The sequence below is a fragment of the Myotis yumanensis genome, unplaced genomic scaffold (genome assembly GCF_028538775.1).
Source record: "Myotis yumanensis isolate MYYU_CA2020_CCGP unplaced genomic scaffold, mMyoYum1.0.hap1 SCAF_3, whole genome shotgun sequence".
Classification (NCBI taxonomy): domain Eukaryota; kingdom Metazoa; phylum Chordata; class Mammalia; order Chiroptera; family Vespertilionidae; genus Myotis; species Myotis yumanensis.
Window position 1 is genome coordinate 90,656,756 of NW_027223754.1, and position 20,812 is coordinate 90,677,567.

The window sequence follows — 20,812 nt, forward strand, 5'->3', positions numbered from 1 at the left end:
CTCAAAAGAAAACAGCCACACAAAAAAAAATGGCTACAAACAAGTACCTTTCAATAATAACTTTAAACGTAAATAGACTAAATGCTCCAACCAAAAAACATCGAGTGGCTGAATGGATAAAAAAACATGACACATACATTTACTGTCTATAAGAGACACACCTCATTAGAAGGGACTCACACAGACTGAAAGTGAAGGGATGGAAAAATATCTTTCAGGCAAATGGAAATGAAAAAAAAAGCTGGAGTAGCAATACTTATATCGGACAAAATAGACTTAAAAGTGAAGGCCAAAACAAGAGATAAGGAAGGCCACTTCATAATACTAAAGGGATCAATACAACAAGAAGATATAACCCTGATAAACATATATGCACCCGATGCAGGAGCACCCAAATACATAAAAAAAACTCCTGGAAGATATCAAAGGAGAGATTGACAACAATACAATCATAGTAGGGGACTTAAACACACCACTGACATCACTGGATAAATCCTCTAGACAAACAATCAGCAAAGAAACAGCAATCCTAAATGACTCACTAGGTCAGATGGACTTAATTGATATCTTCAGAACACTTCACCCCAAAGCCACGGAATATACATTCTTCTAAGGGGCTCATGGGACATATTCAAAAATAGACTGCATATTGGGTCACAAACAAAGTCTCCCCAAATTCAAGAAGATTGAAATCATACCAAGCATCTTCTCAGACCACGAATGCATAATATTAGAAATAACCTACAATAAAAACAACCCAAAATACTCAAACACTTGGAAGCTGAATAGCATGTTATTAAATATTGATTGGGTTACCAATGAGATCAAAGAAGAAATTAAAAACATCCTGGAAACTAATGACAATGAAAACATAACAATCCAAAACCTATGGGACACAATGAAAGCAATCCTGAGAGGGAAATTTATAGCTCTACAGGCCTATCTCAAAAAAACAAGAAAAATGATAGTAAATCATCTAATTCTACAACTCAAAGAATTAGAAAGAGAGCAACAAGAAAAGCCCAGAGTGAGCAGAAGGAAGGAGATAATAAAGATTAGACCAGAAATAAATGACAAAGAGACCAAAAAAACAATACATAAAATCAATGAAACCAAGAGCTGGTTCTTTGAAAGGATAAACAAGATTGATGAACCTCTAGCCAGGCTCACCAAGAAGCAAAGAGAGAGGACCCAAATAAACAAAATCAGAAATGATAGAGGCGAAATAACAACAGACCCCACAGAAATACAAATGATTGTTAAATAATACTATGGACAACTCACTCCAACAAACTAGACAACCTGGAGGAAATGGACAAATTCCTAGAAAAATACAACATTCCAAAACTCAATCAGGAAGAATCTAAAAATCTCGATAGGTCAATAACTATGGAAGAAATTGACGCAGTCATTGAAAAGCTTCCAGCAGACAAAAGCCCGAGGCCAGACAGCTTCACAGGGGAGTTTTACCAAACATTCAAGGAAGAACTAAAACCTATCCTCCTCAGACTACTACAAAAAATCCAAGAGAAAGGAACACTTCCAAGCTCATGAAGCCAGCATCACCATAATACCAAAACCAGGTAAAGACAACACAATGAAAGAGAATTATAGGCCAATATCCCTCATGAACATAGATGCCAAAATACTCCACAAAATTCTAGCAAATCGGATCCAGCAAGACAGCAGAAAGATCATACACCATGACCAAGTAGGATTTATCCCAGGGATGCAAGGATGGTACAATATCCAAAAATCAATAAACATGACACATCACATAAACAAATTGAAAGAAAAAAACCTCATAGTCATATCAATTGATGCAGAAAAAGCGTTTGACAAAATTCAACACCCATTTTTGATAAAAACACTCAGCAAGGTGGGAATAGAAGGATCATACCTCAACATAATAAAAGCCATATATGACAAACCCACAGCTAACATCATACTCTATGGACAAAAACTAACATCATTTCACCTAAGAACAGGAACAAGACAGGGATGCCCACTCTCACCACTCCTGTTCGATATAGTACTGGAAGTATTAGCCATTGCAATTAGACAAGAAGAAGAAATAAAAGGCATCCAAATTAGAAAAGAAGAAGTAAAACTGTCCTTATTTTCAGATGGCATGATATTATACATAAAAAACCCTAAAGACTCCATCAAAAAACTATTAGGCTTAATAAATCAATTTGGCAACGTAGCAGGATACAAAATTAACACCAAGAAATCTATGGCATTTCTATACACCAATAGTGAACTTACAGAAAGAGAGACTAAAAAACCAATCCCATTTACCATCGCACCAAAAAAATTAAGCTACCTAGGAATAAACTTAACTAAGGAGGTAAAAGACTTATACGCAAAAAACTACAGGACACTGAAAAAAGAGATAGAGGAAGACATAAAGAGATGGAAGAACATACCATGTTCTTGGATTGGTAGAATCAACATCATTAAAATGTCCATACTACCCACTGCAATCTATAAATTCAACGCACTTCCCATTAAAATACCAACGGCCTATTTCACAGGCCTAGAACGAACTCTCCAAAAATTCATCTGGAATAAAAGAAGACCCCGAATAGCTGCAGCAATCCTGAGAAAGAACAAAGTAGGTGGGATCTCAATACCAGATATCAAGTTGTATTACAAAGCCACTGTTCTCAAAACTGCCTGGTACTGGCCCAAGAACAGACATATAGATCAATGGAATAGAATAGAGACCCCAGAAATCGGCCCGAACCAATATGCTCAATTAATATTTGACAAAGGAGGCAAGAACATACACAATGGAGTCAAGATAGTCTCTTCAGTAAATGGTGTTGGGAAAATTGGACGGATACATGCAAGAAAATGAAACTAGACCACCAACTTACACCATACACAAAAATAAACTCAAAATGGATAAAGGAGGTATATGTAGAACGGGAAATCATAAAAATACTAAAAGAATCCAAAGGCAACAAAATCTCAGACATATGCCGAAGCAATTCTTCACCGATACAGCTCCTAGGGCATTGGAAACTAAAGAGAAAATAAACAAATGGGACTACATCAAAATAAAAAGCTTCTGCACAGCAAAGGAAACCATCAACAAAACAACAAGGAAGCCCACTGCGTGGGAAAACTTATTTGCCAATGTTATATCTGATAAGGGCCTAATCTCCAAAATTTATAGGGAACTCATACAACTTAACAAAAGGAAGATAAACAATCCAATCAAAAAATGGGCAAAGGACCTAAATAGACACCTTTCAAAAGAGGACATTCAGAAAGCCAAGAGACATATGAAAACATGCTCAAAGTCACTAATCATCCGAGAGATGCAAATCAAAACAACAATGAGGTACCATCTCACACCTATCAGAATGGCTATCATCAACAAATCCACAAACGACAAGTGCTGGAGAGGATGTGGAGAAAAATGAACCCTTCTGCACTTCTGGTGGGAGTGGAGACTGGTGCAGCCACTATGGAAGACAGTATGGAGTTTCCTCAAAAAACTAAAAATGGAACTCCCATTTGACCCTGTGATCCCACTTCTAGGAATATATCCCAAGAAGCCAGAAACACCAATCAGAAAGGATATATGCACCCCTATGTTCATAGCAGCACAATTCACCATAGCTAAGATTTGGAAACAGCCTAAGTGCCCATCAGTAGATGAATGGATTAGAAAACAGTGGTACATCTACACGATGGAATACTATGCTGCTGTAAAAAAGAAGGAACTCTTACCATTTGCAATGGCATAGATGGAACTGGAGAGCATTATGATAAGTGAAATAAGCCAGTCAATGAAGGAAAAACACCACATGATTTCACTCACTCATGGATTATAAAGATCATTATAAACTTATGAACAAAAATAGATACAGAGGCAGAGCTGCCTCGATCAGACTGTAAACTACAGCGGGAAAGCCGGGAAGGGTTGAGGGGCAGGAGGGGGAGTGTAAGAGATCAACCAAAGGACTTGTATGCATGCATATAAGCATAACCAATGGACATAAGACACTGGGGTGTAGGGGAGGCCGGGGGATTGTTAAGGGAGGGAAAAAAAGAAAACATATGTAATACTCTTAGCAATTAAACAATTAAAAATTTGAAAAAATTAGCTTCCCTTCTCCTACTCCACCCCTACTTGAGCAATATAGAAGTTGCATTTTCACCCAGATAATAAATTATTTATCACACCAGTCTGGTTTTTCTAATAAAGATAACCAACATAAAGAGAATGTTTATTCTGTTTATCTGGACTTGTGTTCAACAACTTTTATCATATTTATTAATACCCATCTAATGTGTAAAAAGGGAAGTGAGAAGGCCCAAAAATAAAAGTCATATATTGAGCCCTTACTATATATGCCAGTCACTGACCTAGAGCACTTCACACATACTCTGTTTCATCTTATATTAACAGCGTTAAATAGCCTGAAACTGGAAGCAGCCCTAGATGCTTTGTCTCAGTGGATAGAGCATCAGCCCTAGACTGAAAGGTCCCAGGTTCAATTCCAGTCAAGGGCATGTACCTTGGTTGGAGGCTCAATCCCCTGCCCTGGTCGGGGCATGTGTGGGAGGCAACCAATTAATGTGTCTCCCTCACATTGGCATATTTCTTTCTGTCTCTCCTCCCTTCCACTCTCTCTAAAAATCAATGGAAAATATCCTTGGATGAGGATTTACAAAAGAATAAATAAAATCGCCCGAACCAGTTTGGCTCAGTGGATAGAGTGTCGGCCTGCGGACTGAAAGGTCCCAGGTTCGATTCCGGTCAAGGGCATGTACCAGGTTTGCGGGCACATCCCCAGTAGGAGGTGTGCAGGAGGCAGCTGATCGATGTTTCTCTCTCATCGATGTTTCTAACTCTCTATCTCTATCCTTTCCTCTCTGTAAAAAATCAATAAAATATATTAAAAAAAAAAAGAATAAATAAATAAAACTGGAAGCAACCCAAATGTCTATCATCAGGTGAATGTATAAATCAATTGTGGGATATCCATCAATAGAATACTATCCTATCTAATAAAAGAGTGATATGCAAATTAGTCATCACTCCGTCACAAAGATGGCCACGCCCATAGCCACAAGATGGCAGCACCCAGTCCCCTCAGCCCTGCCGCTGAAGTGTCCAGGCCTGTTGGCCAGGCAGGTGGTGGGGGGGCTACAGAGGAAACACCTTTCCTGACCGCTCATTGGCTAAGCTCCCTATATGACACTGGTAATATTCTTAGTAACTTGGGTAATAAGAATCCAAAAAGGTGATCCAGGGTTTTTTACCACACTCCTGGCAAAAAAAAATGAAGGTCTGCTGCTGGAGGGCTAAGAAATGTCATATCCTGCCCTAGCCGGTTTCACTCAGTGAATAATGCCTTGGCCTACTGACTGCAGGGTCTGGGTTCAATTCTGACCAAGGGCATGTACCTAGGTTGCAGGCTCCTCCCTGGCCGGGGCCCAGGTCAGGGCTCATGCAGGAGGCAACCAATCAAAGTGTTCCTCTCACTTTGATGTTTCTCTCTCTTTCCCTTTCTCTTCCACATTCTCTAAAAATGAATGGAAACATATCCTCAGGTGAGGATTAAAAAAAGAAAGAAAGAAATGTCATAACCTATGAAAGACACATCTTGAAATTGCCTAAAGAAAGTTGTCATTTTTTCATGGTGAAGGGACTGGAGTCCGTGTTGATGAAAACACCTTAGTGGCTGCAGTGACTTGCAGTGGCTGCAGCAGCAGGGTAATGGGGCTGGTGCCTTCCCTTGATCAGCCTGGTCGCCTCCCACAAAGGGAGGCCAGACTGCTGTGTAGGCCTGCTCCCCAAGGGAAGCAGGGAGCGGGCCTAAGCCGTCAGTAGGACATCCCCTGAGGGCTCCCAGTATGTGAGAGGGGGCAGGCTGGGCTGAGGGACCCCCCCCCCCCGCCCCAGTGCATGAATTTCGTGCACCGGCCCCTAGTCTATATATATAAAAGCCTAAGTGACTGAATGATTGGTTTCTATGACATGCACTGACCATTAGGGGGCAGATGGTAAACGCAGGAGCTGCCCCCTGGTGGTCAGTGTGCTCCGACAGCAGAGCATCGCTCAGCTGAGCCCCGCCCTGGCAGCCCACCGGCAGCCACTCACTCCCTCAGTAGTCCTGTAGGTAGCCCCCACCCCCTTCGGGACCCCACCCATGCACGAATTCATGTACCAGGCCTCTAGTTTAGCAATAAAAAGAATGAGCTATTGAAATATACAACAAGGACAAATCTCAAAATTATTCTCTTTAAAACTATTCTCAAATGGTAGGGTTTCTAGAAAGATTAAGGGTGTTGTCATTCAGTAGTCTAAGCAAAAGCCCAAGATGGAGGATGGCTTATCTCAAAAAGACTGTGGGTCTGGCCTTTGTCTAATGAAGTGAATCCCAGTAAGATTTGTAGAGACCCACAAGATTTCTAAAATTTTATATATATATATATATATATATATATATATATATATATATATATACAGAAATATAGCCAGGTTGGACCAAAAGGAACAGATATAGTGCTAAATAAAAAGAGGCTACTGGACTCCAAAATTCTACAGTAGGATTCAGGCTGAGAAAATTATTCCTTCTTCCCTCCCTCCTTCCCTCCCTTCTTCCCTCCTTCCCTCCTTTATTTTCTAAACAGGTTGATTCTAAAGTTTATATAGACTAGGCAGGAAAATTATGAAAAATGAAAGTGTTTAGGGGGACCAGACCTCCAAAATTATCATCTATAATATAAACAATATGTTTATAATATAACAATTAGACTACAGAGACTAGAAATTGGATACAAATACATATATAAATGTAGTAGATCATCAAAGTGGCATTTTAAGTTGGTAGCAAAAATGACAATTTTCTACTCTCTCTAAAAATCAATGGAAAAAAATATCCTTGGGTAATGATTCACAACAACAACAAAAAGGTAAATTATAATACAATTCTAAAAATTCAAAGAACTCCAAATTTTAGAATAAGAGAGTTCAGTAAAGTTACAGCATACAACATCAATAGTAGTGTATACACTAGCAATAGCCAAATTGAAAACACAGGAGAAAAATTACCTCATTAATAATGGCAACAACAACAAAAATTAAGTGTCACCTGTACCATGAAGAAAATAAAAAAAATACTGAAGAATATTTTTTAAAAGACATAACAGATGGAGAGCTATACTATATTCATAGGTGCTAAGATCTAACGGTGGTTCTCAACCTTCCTAATGCCGCGACCTTTTAATACAGTTCCTCATGTTGTGGTGACCCCCAACCATAAAATTATTTTCGTTGCTATTTCTTTTTTTAAAAAATATATTTTATTGATTTTTTACAGAGAGGAAGAGAGAGGGATAGAGAGAAACATTGATGAGAGAGAAACATCGATCAGCTGCCTCCTGCACACCCCCTACTGGGGATGTGCCTGCAACCAAGGTACATGCCCTTGACCAGAATTGAACCTGGGACCCTTCAGTCCACAGGCCGATGCTCTATCCACTGAGCCAAACCGGTCATGGCTCGTTGCTGTTTCATAACTGTAATTTTGCTACTGTTATGAATCATAATGTAAATAACTGATATGCAGGATGTATTTTCAGGGGTCGTGACCCATGGGTTGAGAACCACTGAAAAGATGTCAATTCCCATAAATTAACAAATATAATGTCATTCTGATCAGAATCCCAACAAAGTTTTTCATGACACTTTACAAGAGAATGCAAAGATGTATATGTTGAGTAAAGGGCAAGAATAGCTAAGATAAGTTTAAAGAAAAAGATGTGGAGACTACAAGGTGAGACTGGCCCTACCAGATATCAAAAGGTATGCTAAAGCCACAGTAATTAAGACAGAACTTGATATAGAGATAGAGAACAATGCCATTGGAAACAAATGGAGAGCCCACAAACAAACCCATATATACTATAGTAAAACCCGGTCTTAGCTAGGTTTCTGAGGCTATCTTCTATGTATCAACAGCAGCATTTCAACTTTCTACTTTCATGTGGGCATCTGGATATGACCTACTTACGTATCATCATCATCATCATCATCATCATCATCATCATCATCTCTTGGTTCTGGTTGTTCCTCATCTACTTCAATGCCAGAGGCCATTTCCACCGTCCCCTCATTTTCTTTAGGAAGCCATTGTTTTAATGTTCTCACTGTTAAAGAAATGACAGAGAGATTAAATCATCCCAGTCAATACACCTGAAGAGGGGTATGTACCAAAAACCATATATTGAACATCAAACATAATGTTAAAACCTTTTAAATGTTTTGAAACAAATAAGACAGGGATGACAACTGACACCCCAACTATTTTCAGCATTGTACTAAGCTAGTAGGCAACATAATAAGACAAGAAAAAGTGAGAGGAAAAAGGATCAGTGATAAAGAGACAATACTCCCCACTTTGGGAGTAGATGCTTTGATTGTATAAAAATATATTTTAATCTTGTGTTGTAATAACCTAAGAATTGCCAACATTATTGGACCACCCTATTCTTCACTGTTTCTAGAAAATTAGTATTCAGCTCATTTTTAGCTTTAATCATTAATGTCTGCAAAGAAAACTCAAAACACATATACACACAACTTTATTTTTTTTGGTGGAGGGGGTGATTTATTGTTGTTATTTTAAATGTAATTTTTTTCTTGAAAATGATCAGACTAGTACAATATTTTGTTTCCTTATGGCAATGCAGCATCTCCTCAACAACTCTATAAGATGTATTTTTATGCACCAATAGTAAGGAAAATGTTGCCAATAAAATGACACAATGTTTTCTTAACCTTAGGACCTCTTTTAGTACTTTCTAAGCATATATTTTTTATCTTATATTACTTTTTATACTCATAAAAAGGAAAATATAAGTAAAACAAATTGGATAAGGTATAACTAAAATTCTTCACATTCAGAGTCTTACTCCTCTGAATTATTTATCCTTTTATGTATCAGTTAAACTTTTTTGGATCCTGATTCAAAGAGACCATAATAAAACAATGAGACAAAGAATTTTAGATGACTTTTTTTAAGTCATTGATATTTGTGTTTTTAATGGTAAAAAAAATAACAAATTTACCCACTCAATTTTTAAGTTAACAGTACAGTGTTATTAAATATAGGCATATTGTACTGTCTTGCATGACTGACACTTTATTCCCATTGTACAACAAGTCTCCATTTCTCCCTCCCTGGAGCCCTTGGAAACCACCATTCTACTTTCTGTTTCCATGAATTTCACTATTTCAGATACGTCATATAAGTGGGATCATGCAGTATTTGTCTTTTTGTGATTAACTTATTTCACTTAGCATAACGTCCTCAAGTTTCATCCATGTTGTAGCATATGATGAATTTTTTTTAAAGCTGAATAACATTCTACTGTACATATACACCACATTTTCTTTATCCATGTATCCATTTAGATTGCTTCCACATCTTGGCTATTGTGAATAATGCTACAATGAACATGGGTGTGCAAAAATATCTCTTTGAGGTCTTGTTTTCAATTTTTTTGGATATATACTCTGAAGAAGAATTGCTGGATCATCTGGTAGTTCTATTTTATTTATTATTTTTTAGGAACCTCCATCCTATTTTCTATAATGGATGCACTATTTTATTTTTTTACTTTATTTTTTGGAGGGGTACCAAATTACCTTATTTGAAGGGAAGGTACAAATGAAAGAATGTAAGTGGATGATTTGGTACAACTCATAGCAAATGTAAAGGTAACTCCAACATGCAGATACTGCTTTGGTGACCACATCAGTCACTCCATGGCTGTGGGAAATCAGTCTACGGCTTAACTCTCATCACTGTCTCCCAGGGTGTGCTTGTCAAAGAGATACTCAGCTGTGCCAAATTGGGGTGGGGGAGAAGGCATCTTGCACAACTTGGTTTTCACCTCTTCATTAAGTCTCATTGAAGTCATACAAATAGGGGTCGTTTTTGACAGTGGCCAGTTTGTGCAATTCCTATAGTAACTAATTCACACTTTTTTCCAAGTGTAATGCACATTCCATTGCATTTAGCCCATTCTCCTAGTCTGCATGATATCCTGAAGGAAGATTCCACCAACTCTTTGGATCTGCAGCTTCATCAGTTTTTCAGCACATTCCCCCTTCTCATGAGATTGGTAAAGAAAATATTTGACAAAGTTCTTTAAAGCCACATCTTCTCGGCCAAAGTAGTAAGACATGGGCAGGTAGATGTAGGGAGCATAGAGTTCCAGGTTGATCTGGTGGTTGCTGGAGGCCTCTTGATCCTGGTGGTAGTTCTGGCGCACCTGTGTGGGGGACGCCTGGCTGAGGAGAAGTAGCAGCAGAGGTGGCAGCTGAGAGCACTGGGACAGTGGGCTGGGGCTCTTGCAACGTCAGAGGGCACTGTGAGGAGGCTGGATATGAGTGGCTGACTGGGATGGAGGAAGAATACCAAGCATTGCTGAAGCAGGAAACTCCAGCAACTCTCAGTGAAGACTATATGGCTGTACTATTTTACAATTTCACCAACAGTATGTACATAAGGTTTCCAATTATTCTACATCCTTGCCAATAATTATTATATTACTAGAGGTCCAATGCACGAAATTTGTGCTAGAGTAGGCCTTCCTTCCCCCAGCTGCCGGCACCAGCTTCCTCTGGCACCTGGGACCCAGGCTTCCCTTGCAGCCCCAGCTTCATCTGGAAGGTCAATCTGGAATGACGTCCAGAAGGACGTCCTGTCTAATTAGCATATTATGCTTTTATTATTATAGATGGTTTTGATAGCAGCCACCTGAATGGGTGTGAGTTGATATCAGTTTGTGGTTTTGACTTAAAATTCCCTGATAATTAGTGATGTTGGCCTATTGAGATTGTTTATTGAGTTTTGGAAGAATTAGAAAGAGAGCAATAAGAAAAGCCCAGAGTGAGCAGAAGGAAGGAGATAATAAAGATCAGAGCAGAAATAAAAGACATAGAGACCAAAAAAACAATACAAAAGATCAATGAAACCAAGAGCTGATTCTTTGAAAGGATAAACAAGATTGATGAGCCTCTAGCCAGGCTCACCAAGAAGCAAAGAGAGAGGACCCAAATAAACAAAATCAGAAATGAAAGAGGCGAAATAACAACAGACCCCACAGAAATACAAAGGATTGTAAAAAAAAAAAAATACTGTGAACAACTCTACTCCAACAAACTAGACAACCTGGAGGAAATGGACATATTCCTAGAAAAATACAACATTCCAAAACTCAATCAAAAATCTCAATAGGCCAATAACTTTGGAAGAAATTGAAGCAGTCATCAAAAAACTCCCAACAAACAAAAGCCCGGGGCCAGACGGCTTCACAGGGGAGTTTTACCAAACATTCAAGGAAGAACTAAAACCTATCCTCCTCAGACGATTCCAAAAAATTCAAGAAGAAGGAACACTTCCCAGCTCATTCTATGAAGCCAGCATCACCCTAATACCAAAACCAGATAAAGACAACACAATGAAAGAGAATTATAGGCCAACATCCCTCATGAACATAGATGCCAAAATACTCCACAAAATTCTAGCAAATCGGATCCAGCAAGACAGCAGAAAGATCATACACCATGACCAAGTAGGATTTATCCCAGGGATGCAAGGATGGTACAATATCCGCAAATCAATAAACGTGATACATCACATAAACAAATTGAGAGATAAAAATCACATAGTCATATCAATTGATGCAGAAAAAGCATTTGACAAAATCCAACACCCTTTCTTGATAAAAACTCTCAGCAAGGTAGGAATAAAAGGGTCATACCTCAACATAATAAAAGCCATATAGGAAAAACCCACAGCCAACATCATAATCAATGGGCAAAAACTAAAACCATTCCCCCTAAAAACAGGAACAAGACAGGGATGCCCCCTCTCACCACTCCTGTTCAACGTAGTACTGGAAGTACTAGCTGTTGCGATCAGACAAGAAGAAGAAATAAAAGGCATCCAAATTGAAAAGAAGAAGTAAAACTGTCCTTATTTGCAGATGACATGATACTGCACATAGAGAACCCTAAAGACTCCATCAAAAAATTATTAGTCTTAATAAATGAATTCAGCAATGTAGCAGGATACAAAATTAATGCCAAGAAATCCATGGCATTTCTTTACACCAATAGTGAACTTACAGAAAGTGAGACTAAAAAAGCAATCCCATTTACCATCGCACCAAAAAAATTAAGATACCTAGGAATAAACTTAACTAAGGAGATAAAAGACTTATATGTGAAAAACTACAGGACACTGAAAAAAGAGATAGAGGAAGACATAAACAGATGGAAGAACATACCGTGTTCATGGATTGGTAGAATCAACATCATCAAAATGTCCATACTACCCAAAGCAATCTATAGATTCAATGCAATCCCCATTAAGTTACCAACGGCATATTTCACAGATCTAGAACGAACGTTCCAAAAATTCATCTGGAATAAAAAAAAGACCTCGAAAGCTGCAGCAATCCTGAGAAAAAAGAACAAAGTTGGTGGGATCCCAATACCAGATATCAAACTGTATTACAAAGCCACTGTTCTTAAAACAGCTTGGTACTAGCACAAGAACAGACATATAGATCAATGGAATAGAATAGAGACCCCAGAAATCGACCCAAACCACTATGCCCAATTAATATTCAACAAAGGAGGCAAGAGCATACAATGGAGTCAAGGCAGTCTCTTCAATAAATGGTGTTGGGAAAATTGGACAAGTACATACAAAAAGATGAAACTAGACCACCAAATCACACCATACACAAAAATAAACTCAAAATGGATAAAAGACTTAAACGTAAGACAGGAAACCATAAAAATACTAGAGGAATCGCAAACATATGCCGAAGGAATTTCTTCTCTGATACTCCTCCTAGGGCAATGGAAACTAAAGAGAAAATAAACAAATGGGACTACATCAAAATAAAAAGCTTTTGCACAGCAAAGGAAACCATCAACAAAACAACAAGAAGACCCACTACATGGGAGAATATATTTGCCAATGATATCACCGATAAGGGTTTAATCTCCAACATTTACAGGGAACTCATGAAACTTAACAATAGGAAGATAAACAATCCAATAAAAAAATGGGCAACGGACCTAGATAGACACTTTTCGAAAGAGGACATACAGAAGGCCGAAAGACATATGAAAACATGCTCAAAGTCACTAATTATACGAGAGATGCAAATCAAAACAACAATGAGGTACCATCTCACACCTGTCAGAATGGCTATCATCAACAAATCAACAAACAACAAGTGCTGGAGAGGATGTGGAGAAAAATGAACCCTTCTGCACTGCTGGTGGGAATGCAGACTGGTGCGGCCACTGTGGAGAACAGTATGGAGATTCCTCAAAAAACTAAAAATGGAACTCCCATTTGACCCAGTGATCCCACTTCTAGGAATATATCCCAAGAAGCCAGAAACACCAATCAGAAAGGATATATACACCCCTATATTCATAGCAGCACAATTCACCATAGCTAAGATTTGGAAACAGCCTAAGTGCCCATCAGCAGATGAGTGGATTAAAAACCAGTGGTACATCTACACAATGGAATACTATGCTGCGGTAAAAAAGAAGGAATTCTTGCCATTTGCAACAGCATGGATGGAACTGGAGAGCATTATGCTAAGTGAAATAAGCCAGTCATAGAAAGATAAATACCACATGATCTCACTCATTTGTGGATTATAGAGAACAACATAGACTGATAAACAGGGATAGACCCAGAGACAGAGAAACAGCGATCAGACTATCAATCCCCAGAGGGAAAGTAGGGGAGGGTGGGAGTAAGGGGAAGAGATCAACCAAAGGACTTGTATGCATACATATAAGCCAAACCAATGGACACAGACAACAGGGGGATGAGAGCATGAGTGCGGGGGCGGGGGGGGTGGGGGAGGTTGGGGGTTAATGGGGGGATGAGGACACATTTGTAATACCTTAACCAATAAAGAAATTAAAGATTTTAAAAGGGGGGGGAAGAGGATGAATGTGCATCTCAGAATTGGTGAATTTAAGGAAACTGAGGCACAGAGGGTTAAGTGACTGACCTAAGATCACATGGTAATTAGTTGGAACCTGCATCAGAACCAGTGTTCTTGGACACAATCAACACATTTAAGGGGCAGACTCAGTGAGCATCAAAGCCCTACTGAAGCAAGTCCTGCCCCATAGGGGGTATCTCTTACACAGCAGCTCTGCTATAGTTCCAGCTGGTCCTCACAGCCAATTGGCCTGGAGGTCAACTCCTCCCAGTGATGCCAATAGTAATCAAGGCTCAACTACAACAAGAGTGTGTATACATCCCACACAGGGATGCACCTACATTGCCCAGATCAGGTGATTGGGGAGGCTGAGCCACTGGGCCCTACAGGACACCTACTACACAATGCCACTCTACCAATTCCAGGAGACATAGCAGCTCTATGTAATACATAGAAACAAACACAGGGAAGCATCCAAAATGTGGAGATAAAGAAACATGTCACAAATGAAAGAAATTGAAGCAAGCAAACTACTGATACAGAGTTCAAAACCATGATTAGGTTACTCAAGGATCTTTGTAAGAATGTCAAAGACATGAAAAAGGACCAGTCAGAAATTAAGCATACACTGACTGAAATAAAGAATAATTTATAGGGATTCAACAGTAGAGTAGAGGATTCCAAGTCAAATCAACTATTTGGAATATGAGAAAGCAAAAACACCCAATCTGATGAGAAAAAATAAAAAATAATCCAAAAATATGAAGATAAAGTAAGGAGCCTCTGGAACAACTTCAAGGGTATCAAATTATGGGGGTGCTAGGAGAAGAGACAGAGGAAGAACCTGAAAACCTATTTGAAGAAATAATGACTGGAAACTTCCCCTACCTGGTGAAAGAAATAGACTTACAAGTCCAGGAAGCACAGAGAGTCCAGTCCTAAACAAGAGGAACCCAAAGAGGCCCACACCAAGACACATCATAATTAAAATGCCAAAGGTTAAAGACAAAGAGAGTATCTTGAAAGCAGCAAGAGAAAAACAGTTAGTTACCTACAAGGGAGTGCCCATATGACTGTCAGCTGATTTCTCAACAGAAACTTTGCAGGCCAGAAGGGAGTGGCAAGAAATATTCAAAGTGATGAATAGCAAGGACCTACTACCAAGGTTATTCTACTCAGCAAAGCTCTCATTTAGAATTGAGGGTAAGATAAAGAGCTTCACAGACAAGAAAAAGCTAAAGGAATCATCACCACCAAACCAGTATTACATGAAATGTTGAACGGTATTCTTTAGGAAGAGGAAGAAGAAGGAGCAGGAGGAGGAGGAGGAAGAGGAGGAGGAGAAAGGATAAAACATATGAATAATAAAATAGCAATAAATACATATCTATCAACAATTGAATCTAAAAATCAAAATAAACAAACAAGAAATCTAATGAACAAAATAAACTGGTAAATAAAATAGAATCAGAGGCATGGAAGCATGGAACAGACTGAGGAACCTCAGAGGAAAGGGAAAAAGAATAACCAAAGATCTTACCTATGGACACAAACAATAGGGTGGTGAAGGTCTGGGGCAGGGCGAGAACCGGGTAGAAGGGGGCAAGGGGGAGAAAAAAAGGGACATCTGTAATACTCTCAACAATAAAGATTTTTTTTAAAAAATGAATCTACTATATTCCAAACACCTTTCACAGCCCTATCTGGTGGTTGATGGGAAAATAGGAAGGGAAGGGTAACTGACAATAAAACAAAATGACACATAAATTTAATGTTTTATAACTTAAAATAAAACATGACTGAAAAGAAATTTCAGTAATCCCATCACTCTGAGAAGCATGTGTTTTTTTTCCTGCCAGCCATTTTTCTAGGCATGTATGTAACAAATAAATAAATAAATTGTAAAAAGAAAAAACAAAACCTAATGACTGTAACGGGCAGGAGGTTGCATCAGAGTGCAATCTTACATGAGAGATTATTTTGGCAAAAGGAGGGAGGAATATTTGCTAATAGAGAAGTGCTAGTAGCTTTGGCATTGGCAGGGGCCTTTTGGGAGAGGGGCCTTCTAATCTTTAAGGTGCTCAGTGTCTGCAGAGCCTGGATTCTCTCCTGAGGTAAGGGGGTGTATTTTGCAGGATTTTAAGTTGAGACGTGATCCATTTTAGGAGGATTATCTGGCAGGGATGCTGAGCATGAGCTGACGGAAGAAAAGATGACAAGGGACAAGAAGTCAAGATGTCTGCATGGATAGGAAAGATGAGATAAGGCCAACAGAGTTAGAGGTTGAAAGAGCAAAGCAGAGCCAGAGTGGGAGGGCTGTCAGCAGGTTACAAAAGAAAATACCTGCATTTTGCTCTGCCACCTTTGGAGCAAGTTCATATTTCTAGTCCTACTTGTTAGATGAATTGCTCATGTACGCCTAATGTAAAACTGTCCATGGGAAAACACAATAAGTTCATGCATTAATTAATTTGGCATGATAAATCAAAAGAAGAGTTTTCTGTAATTCTCTCCAAGAATCATAGGGGAAAACATAAGAGACATCATAGCCACCAAGTATGTCTCCATCTCAGTGCCATGAAAAATGGGAAGCATCCTCCACTGGCCTGGGGCCTGAGCCTTTGGTTTCCAGGCCAACCCCGGCCTGCTCAATACTTGCTCAGGCCACTTCCAGCCTTATCCTGGGAGACAACAGTTTACCCCAGGTCATGTGGGAAGGGAGTAGATAAGCAGATAATTAACGTGCAGTTTGTAGTTTGAAAGCATTACTCTTCCTTCTCTTCAGTTTCAAACAGCAGTATGTCAACTGGGATGAGCCATAATGCCAAATCCTAGATTTTAGTCCAACAGGTTTTCTCAGTCTCCAACACAGGCCTGTGTATCTCTGCAAGGCCTCCCCACCTGCATTGTCCCCTTTTTCTTGTCTCATTCGAATCTTGTGTTTAAGATCTCAATTTTCACATAGATTTCACAAAGATTGTGAAATTTGGGTTTCACAAGCTGGCAGACCCACTCTTCATTAATAATCAGGTAACTGGCATTATGCTTAGTGTTGTATATATTTCTGTATTGTTCTTTAACTTTGTGAGCATTTACCAGCCTCGGTTACTATCTGGCTTGTTTCTATGCCTCCTTGCCGCCACAGCTTGCACCTCTGCTACACCAGGTCCCACCCGTGCAGAAGCCCCTTGTTTGATACCTTTCTGCCCCCAATGACTTCTCTTTTAACAGTTTACACCTGCCCACCTGATAGAGGACAAATTCCCATTGTGATAGGAATTCCCTCAAACTTTAGAAAATGATGGTTTGTTTCCCTTAAATTAAACACAAGCATAATCTTGCTAAAAACGGGAGGCAAAAACCCAAAAGCCAAAACATTATACATATTAAGATGTATTTTTATTGCCCATAAAATCATAATTTGAGTCCATAGCTGAATAGTGAATAGCTGTCAGAAATAAACTGACTCAGTTTAAAGCTAACCAACACTCTCTCATCATCTACAAAGCCGATAGACCTCCTTACTTAACTTTTCATCAGTTGTCAACTGATCACATTAAACAAAATTACCCTACTCTTATCCAGAGTTCAGGTCTTTTGTTAATGGCATTTGGAACAGGCTTGTACAAACAAATCAGCTTCCGAAAGGGCTGAGGCAGCCTCCCGATTCTTTCTCCAGGCTAAAGGTTCTTTTATCCCCTTTCTGCATTTACGAGTCTTTGACAGACTTCCCCAGGGGACTGGTTATGTTCTTAAAAATAAAATACATACCAAATTCTCCTTCTTTGGCAGAAAATGAGCTACTTGTTAGATGTGCTGCTGCCAAAAGATTCATTAAAGTTTCTGGAGCTTCATGCCGCCACTGTTTCCTATTTTCTGGAATGCCACTGATCACCATCACTTGGCCATCTGAAGAGGAGACTGTGTTATTAAAAAGAAAAACGCTTCTTCATTTGAGTTTTTATAAAATCACAGAATGTTGTTAGAACCTTGGAGGTAACCTCATCCCATCACTCACTTTATTAGTAAGAAAACTGAGATATAGAAAAGTTTAGTGACCTTTGTCACATAGATGGTGGGTAGGAGAGTCACTTTTTGCTCTATTCTATTTGCTTATTTTTTTATTAGATTTCCCTCTTATTGAATCATTGACTTAGAATGGATTAAATTATACATTTGCAAGCTTTTTCTTGAAAGTTTAATGAATTCAATATTTTGTAAAAGTATAAATATGTCAGTTCATACTCTTACAATTACTAATTTCAGTGATATACTTACATACTTTAACTTATAACATGGTAATAAATTTTAGCTGTTCCCCGACCCCAAGAACATAGGAAATAAGTTATAAAAATCTTTACCACCTATAAAGGTAATACCTGGATGTTGCTGTAAACCTCTCCTAAGGAAAGACTATGCCAGAGCTCAAATGTAAATGAGGAATTTAGATTGAAAGTTTCATCACATACTAAACACTCCTAACATTTAGATAACACATTGGTTTACAAAGCAATTTTAAATATTATCTTTGCACTGTTACCTCTCTAAATCTTGTGAGATAACTATTATTTTAATTCCAATTTTATTGATTAAAAAAACAACCCTTCAAGAAATTGTAGCAAAGTTATTGGCTAGCATTTGAAGGCAAATCAAGTTGCCTGCCCTTTCGTGTAGTACATTCTCTCTCACTGTGAGGAAGGAAGAATTCTGGATCATTCCTCACTTACTTTCTCATGGCAACGATAATCAATTGTCTAGGGCCGTGGTCGGCAAACTGCGGCTCACAAGCCACATGTGGCTCTTTGGCCCCTTGAGTGTGGCTCTTCCACAAAATACTGACTTCTGCGCATGGGCCACGAAGTTTCAATCGCACTGTACATGCGCACCTGCACGTGGTATTTTGTGGAAGAGCCACACTCAAAGGGCCAAAGAGCCACATGTGGCTCGCGAGCCGCAGTTTTCCGACCACTGGTCTAGGGTAATTAGCAAGCAAGTTTCTCTAGAGCTAGTGGAGGAACCAAACAGTATCTTTGGAAGGCATTTGATACCAAATCTATAGGGATTGTACTGAAAGTGAGAACTATCAGGTCATGGTGAACGCTGGCTGCATTTGGGGCCTTGATCTCCTCTTGCTGGTGATTTATGCCAATGGATCTAAATTCACCCTCCGGTCTGGTGGAGCAGGTGGAGGTGACATCAGCTGCTGCTATCATCTGCAGCAGAGTCTGAGGCGCTCCAGCATCCCACTGTCTCCTGTTTTCTGCAGCAGCAGCATCCTGAATGAACAACTCTAGGCATAAGAAAATAACTCATTAATTTAAAAGCAGCCAAAGTGTGACTAATTTCAACAAACAGCTCTTAGAAAACCTGGAGGCAGTCTATCAGCTGGTACATTAAAAAACAATGTCCTTCTAGCATAACCAATGGACACAAGACACTGGAGGGTGGGGGAGGCCGGGGAAAGGTCAAGGGGGAAAAAAAGGAGACATATGTAATACTCTCTGTAATACTTTAAGCAAAAAAACAAAATTAAAAAACCAAAAAACAAACAAACAAACAAAAAAACTATGTCCTTCTAATATAGATTGGTATGGACTAAATGTTTGTGCTGCCCCCCAAAATTTGTATGTTGAACCTTGATGCTCAGTGTGATGGTATTAGCAGGTGCAGCCTTGGGGAGTGGAGCCCTCATGAACAGAATTACGGGCTTATAAAAGAGACCCCAGGAGCGCCCTCATCCTTTATGCTAAGTGTGGACACAGCAAAAAGATGGAATTGGGCTCTCACCAATCACCAATCTACCAGTACCATGATCTTAGACTTCCAGCCTCCAGAACTGTGACATAAATGTTGTTTATAAGTCACCTAGTTCATTTTGCTATAGCAGCCTGGTCTGACTAAGATGTAGATCATATTTCTGAGACAAAAATTATAAACAGGCTTAAAATTGTTTCACTTTTATGAATAACATTTGATTGACTAGCCAATATACCTAAATGTTAAAGAAATATTAGTGACACAAATAGAAAAATTCCTTGAGGCATTTATAAGAACTTTTACTTTAGTTAGTTTCCATGGAAATGCATTCTGTTCAATTATCTCAATTTTTAAAATAACTTGTGTAACCTTTTCCTTATTTATTCCCATATTTCATCCTAGAAATTTTAAAAATCAAATAAGTAGAAAATACTAAAAATTACCCATAATCACACTGTCCAGAGACTATTAAAAGTTCAAAAATTTTCCCCAGCATATAGTTCTTGCTTTGTTTTAAAACAAAAAATGGGCCACATACCACACACCCTTTTATAACTATCTTTTCTCAATTAGCAACATACCATATCCAGATTGTTAAATATTCTCCTATATAATCATTTTAAAACAAACAGTATTCTCTCACATGTGATCATTTAATTTTTTGGCTAGATTTTTAGGTTGCTACAGATTTTTCACTATTATAAGTAACTAGAGGCCCAGTGCACAAAAATTTGTGCACTGGGAGGGGGGGAAGGGGGTCCCCAAGCCCGGCCTATGCCCTCTCACAGTCTGGGACCCCTCGGGAGATAACGACCTGCTGGCTTAGGCCTGCTCCCGGGTGGCAGAGGTCAGGCCCAATCCCTAGGTGCAGCCCCCGGTCAGGCTCAGAGCAGGGCCGATTGGGGAGTTAGGGCGCCACCCCCTGTCATGCACAGAGCAGGGCGGATCAGGAGGTTGTGATGCCACCCTCAGTCACTCTCAGGGTAGGGCCGATTGGGGGGTTGGGGCACCGCCCCCTGTCACACTCAAG

General features: G+C 39.2%; 1 protein-coding gene across 7 annotated transcripts in view; it reads right to left on the bottom strand.

Moving 5' to 3' along the window:
* The window catches only part of NEK5 (NIMA related kinase 5), an 86,876-nt gene that overhangs the window by 2,598 nt on the left and 63,466 nt on the right, over positions 1-20,812 (bottom strand). For all 7 annotated transcript variants that reach the window (XM_070409113.1, XM_070409118.1, XM_070409116.1 and 4 more), the window contains 3 exons: positions 19,190-19,315; positions 17,797-17,934; positions 8,040-8,175 (listed from right to left, as the gene is read on the bottom strand). In XM_070409113.1, coding sequence (XP_070265214.1) covers positions 8,040-8,175; positions 17,797-17,934; positions 19,190-19,315 — 400 coding nt within the window. The remainder of the gene's footprint in view (positions 1-8,039; positions 8,176-17,796; positions 17,935-19,189; positions 19,316-20,812) is intronic.